Genomic DNA, 5,295 nt, shown 5'->3' on the forward strand with positions numbered 1-5,295 from the left:
TCGTTAGCAATGTGATTATAAACATGATCTTCTACATATTGTCGAATAAAACCACTTACCTGTTGATGTTCAAACTCCTATTCTTCATCAGACACAGATTCCGACTTTGCGGAACTAAAAACCGATAAATGTAATTTCTTCACAAACAATAAGTTTTTCATCTTGTCTTCCATAAATGGTAATCAAAACCATTCAACAATACCATTTGCATCTTTGTATTTGACTCCATCATCCAAGCAAGTAAAATAGTCCTTAACCAAGAGTTATGATGCCACTTTTGGTCATCATGATGAGCATCCACATTGAGTCAAGAGAAACACACAAGTGAGAAAGATACCACATATTCCCCCAAAATTGTAAGGTGATAAGTGTGTGAGGTCTCTCATTTATAAAGTGATCAACCTCTATTTTTCTAAGTAATGTGAGACTTGCAACTCACACTTGTACATAACATGATTGAGTAATGGAGACACTAGTACCAAACCCGCACCATGTATTTTATTATTTAGTTTTGATAATTTAGAATATTAAATATGTGGTTAATATTTTAATATTTTTATTTGCATTTATTACTTAAAATATTCAAAATATATGTATAAAATTTTTGATATTGTTTTATTTTATTATTTATAATTTAATTTGATTTTGAAAAAAAATCAATTTAAAAATCAATTTTATTAAATGGATAGTGATAAGGCAAAGATATTCGAATCTAATCTAAACTCATTTGAGACGGATTTGAATTTTAATTTTTTTTTACGATAGGTTTGAGACGGAAAACAATTAAAAATTTAAATTTAAGTTTGAGGGAGGTGAAAATCATCTCCGACCTGTCCTGTTGATCTATCCCAATAATCGAACTCTTTCTAAAAAAAATTGATTTTGTTTTGTTAATAAATTAATTAGTTATCTTGGGCCCATGATGCCGCTAAGCCATTTCATTTCCTCTTTAACCGGCTAGTGTCGTATTCTAACAATGTCATGATAATAAGCTCCACAAAAACAGCCGCATATTTTGATTACATGTTTTCTTTTATTTCTTTAGTAGGAATAGAATACAACAAACTTTATTTCACAACCTTTCCGTAAAGTTCTCAATTCTATTTTTTTTTTTAAGTATCTTCATATCCTATATCCACGCGAACCATGCCCGTGGGCTATATATCCCTTCCACACATATTCTAGAATTTTGTCACTACCATCCTATATATTGACTCAACTATCAACTACTATAGTCTCTCTCACTCACCTCTTCAACAATCAACTATACCTTATAAATCGAAATACACACCTCAAAACATGAAGTAAACTACAAGTACTAGCTAGTAGCTATACATTCATTACATCATAAACCCATTTCCATAAATAATGGATTGGTTCTCTTGGTTATCCAAGACCAACCTAGACCCTTTTCTACTCTACGAGTATAGCCTCACTTTTACCCGAAATGAGCTTCAATTACAAGACTCAATCCACTTCACCCATGAGTTTCTTCAAAGCATGGGAATTTCAGTTGCCAAACATAGGCTAGAAATTCTCAAACTTGTCAACAACCAAAATGACAAAGTGCCAAAAAACACTAACAAGTTTTCTTTGGTTATCAGAAAGTGTATAAAGAAGTGTCTTAGCAAGCTCATTTTCCATCAAGAGAAAGAAAAAAACATGAACATGATTTCATTGCAACAGGAGCAAAATTGGAACCAAGGGAAATGGAGAAGAGCATTGGTGAGTGAGGAACTCAAAGGAGAAAAGGGTTTGCATAGAAACAGGAGAATAGCATTTTCAGGGCCTTTAGATGGAAGAATGTATGATGAGAAAATGGTAATTACCAACAAAAATATGTTGAAATTTTCTGGTCCTCTTGATGGAAAGGTGAATGCAAAAATGATTTATACAAACAGAAGTCCAGTGAGAAATAGGCCTATTGGAGGAAGGAGTCCAAGATTTTCTGGACCAATAAGCCCAGTTGATTTTCATTGTCTCTATAACAAGACAAGAGATGATTATGATTTTGAGGATTCTGAAATGTGGCGTGCATTGTTTGAAGATCTTAAACCAACTTGATTTTATTTTTGTGTGTTTTCCTTGGCATGGCATTAATGTTTTCTTATGCAATATAATGGTTCTTGAATCTTGTAATATTTTCTTTTTGGTGTTCCTTTCTCTTTTTCTTCGTCCACTTGAATGTATCCTTAAGGTTCAATGTGAGTGTTTTAAAAATTGGATCTCTCAATCTCTCGTCAAACGGGTGAGGATATCGATCAATAGTTTATTGGTAGAATTATTGGGTCATTGACTGAACCAAATAACTAAATCAAATTACTTAGATGAATAAGTCAGTCTCTATAATAAAAATATATAACTATTAAACTCTTCGAACCAAATTATTTTGTCTTCAAAAAAATTATGACATCTATACAATTTCAAATTTTCAAAATATCATAACTTCACAAGTTATTTTTTAAATTCAAATTTTAAATATAATAATTATTGAGAATGTAGCAAGTATAAGTAGTATGGGTAATCTCACATTGATTAGAAATGTGGAAAATTGAACATTTATAAATGAGAGAATATGTGATGTGTCTCTCACAAAGATGTTGCTATAAAAGAAGAAATTCCACAATATTCAATGGTCCCTAGTGACCCCCCCCCCCCCCTAACATGATATCATGAGCATTTTGTTCGAGAAAGAGACCGACTAATTTGTGTCGAAAGTCAACGGTGCCACAAGGATGGTGAGTAAGAAAACGTTTCGTTGTAGTGTCAACGGTGCCACAAGGGTGGTGAGTAAAAAGGTTATGTGCGATATAAGAGTTTGTGGAAGTAAGAAGAAGTTTCACTTAAGGGGGAGCATTCTAGACTCACACTTGAGAGGGAGTGTTGAGAATGTAGCAAGTGTGAGTAGTGTGGGTAATAATCTCACGTTGGTTGAAAATGTGGAGAATTAAGCATTTATAAGTGAGTGAACTCACTCACCTATTACATTAAGATTTTGGGTGAACATGTGGTGTGTCTATCACAAAGATGTTGCTCTAAAATAAGAAGTCTCACAATGTTCAATGCTTCCTAGTGAACCCCCCCCCCCCCCCCCCCCCCCCCTCCCCCAAACAGTAATCACACATAACAAAATAGTATTAAATACAAATTCAAATAGATGTTGAACAAAATCTAATTGCAACTAACAAAATAAACACATTGTTTAATAAATTTAATTCCAATGAGAAAAGTTGTTTCAAATAAGTTTTGAACAAACTCTACTTATATTTTAATTTTATTTAAATTATCAAAACGACGTTATGTCTAAGGGGAAAAAACAAGCTTTTAACTCGTTGATTTTCAAAATTGTCGGTTCGCAGGTTTTTACTGTTTTTCTACTGGTTCAATAGCTTATCCGGTCAAGCAATCACATAAGATCGATAACCCCCATCTGATTCCCGGTTCGACTTGCCGATCCAGACTGGTTTTTAAAACATTGCACATGACGTTCAACATGAATTCAAAAGATTACACTAAAAGCAAAAGCAAGTTGCATGCTATAAACCACAGATATTTCTAGGAGTAGGCATGTCGACACACATTGACGTCTAACACTTATATGATACTCATATGACAGGTGTTGGAAAAGTCAAACAAGTATCGGAAAAGTCAGACAAGTGTACCACAAAAAATGGTTTTTCTTTGATTCGGCACTCTTAGAATCGTTGTTCAAACTCGTATGACACTCATACAACACATATAGGACAATCTAGACAAATGTTTCATAAAATAAAATAATTTTTTTTGCATCTTATAATACACCTGCCTCAAATTATAAGACGTCTTAGGTGTTTCACACGAATTAAAAAGTGCGATTAATTTTGTATGGAAAAGACAAATTATATAAGACTTTACAAAATTGTCTTTCATTAATTACATATGAAAAATAAATTAAAAGAATTGAAAGAAGAAATAGTAATAATAAATAATAGAGAGTATATTAGAGATAAAATCGTTAATGTTATATAGAAATTGTAAAGTAACTTAAAATTTAGAATAAAGGGTAGTACATTTTTAAAATAAATCTCATAATCATTTAAAAGAATTAAACGAAGTAATGATATCAATACAAAATTAAAAATATTAATATAATTATAATATTTTTAATTTTTTACAAAATAGATAAATCAATAAAATTCAAATATTATATATATTTTTATTAAACAAAATAAATCAAGTATGGTTAAATGGTTCAATTGCTAAGAAATTGGGCCAGACGTCCATGTAATCTTTCTCAAGGTCTTACTCTCCTCAAACATATAATTATTTGGATTACATTGACGCCTGGTCCAATTTCTTAGCAATTGAACCATTTAACCATATTTGATTTAATAAGGATATTTCATTAAACTATCCTTACTAGTTTATCCAATGGTTTCAGTTTATTGGACTCAATTTGAATATTTTCCCCAATTATGCTTCTAAAGCCTTCAATGACTTTACCTCAGCTACTATTTGTCCTTTGCACAAGGCTTTATTATATTTTTTGTGTAGTTTGTAGTATTACTTGGATTACCTTCTGGACCTTTTCGTCTGAGCAATTATGGCAAGATTGTCCAGTTTCTCAATTAATTAAGAAATTTTCTATTAAGTGGTGGATTAAGTTTAATCCAGATCTGCTAACAACAACAAAGTTGGAAGCCTGATGTAAAGTTCATCCCAACCTTTGCAAAAATACCAATATTAATTCAGAAGATACTACATTTCTTATGGATCAATCCAAGTTGCTATCCACTTTATCAGCTCCTACCATCCATAATGAATTTTTAAATAAATTGAAAGATGTTATGTCTGCTTTGTCAGAAAGTGATAGTGTTTCCAGTACATCTGACCACCTAAATGACAATGAAGATGATTGTTATGGAATTACATATCTCGAAGGATAAGGATGATATTTGAAGATAAGATCAAATTACTTTTATGAAGATAAGATTGACCTTTATCATCCCATGATGCCATGTTACTTTTTTTTTGGCTTAGTGTATTAATTAAAGGTCATGTGGGTCATATTATCTTTGATTATGTATTTCATTATTAGGCTTTGCCGACCACTTGTTTGTATAGTTTTAAGATGGTTTGAATTCTATTTGAAGTTTGTATGCTTTTCTTCTCTATATAAGATAATGTAGTTTGTGATGAAGGGCATTCGAAAATTGAGAGACTCAATCTAGAAACCCTGAGCTTGCCATCCACTCTTGTAATCACCTATTGTAAGTGCTTTTCAATAAAATCATATCTTTAAATACATTCATCTTT

At 31.6% G+C, this 5,295-nt stretch overlaps 1 protein-coding gene across 1 annotated transcript; it reads left to right on the top strand.

The window, feature by feature from the left end:
- Positions 1–1,208: 1,208 nt before the first annotated feature.
- Positions 1,209–2,146, top strand: LOC127081847 (uncharacterized). The gene has a single exon (XM_051022105.1). The coding sequence runs from the start codon at positions 1,369–1,371 to the stop codon at positions 2,062–2,064; it is 696 nt and encodes a 231-aa protein (XP_050878062.1). The 5' UTR covers positions 1,209–1,368; the 3' UTR covers positions 2,065–2,146.
- The last annotated feature ends 3,149 nt before the right edge of the window (positions 2,147–5,295 follow it).

Source organism: Lathyrus oleraceus, chromosome 1, assembly GCF_024323335.1.
Source record: "Lathyrus oleraceus cultivar Zhongwan6 chromosome 1, CAAS_Psat_ZW6_1.0, whole genome shotgun sequence".
NCBI classification, from domain to species: Eukaryota; Viridiplantae; Streptophyta; class Magnoliopsida; order Fabales; family Fabaceae; genus Lathyrus; species Lathyrus oleraceus.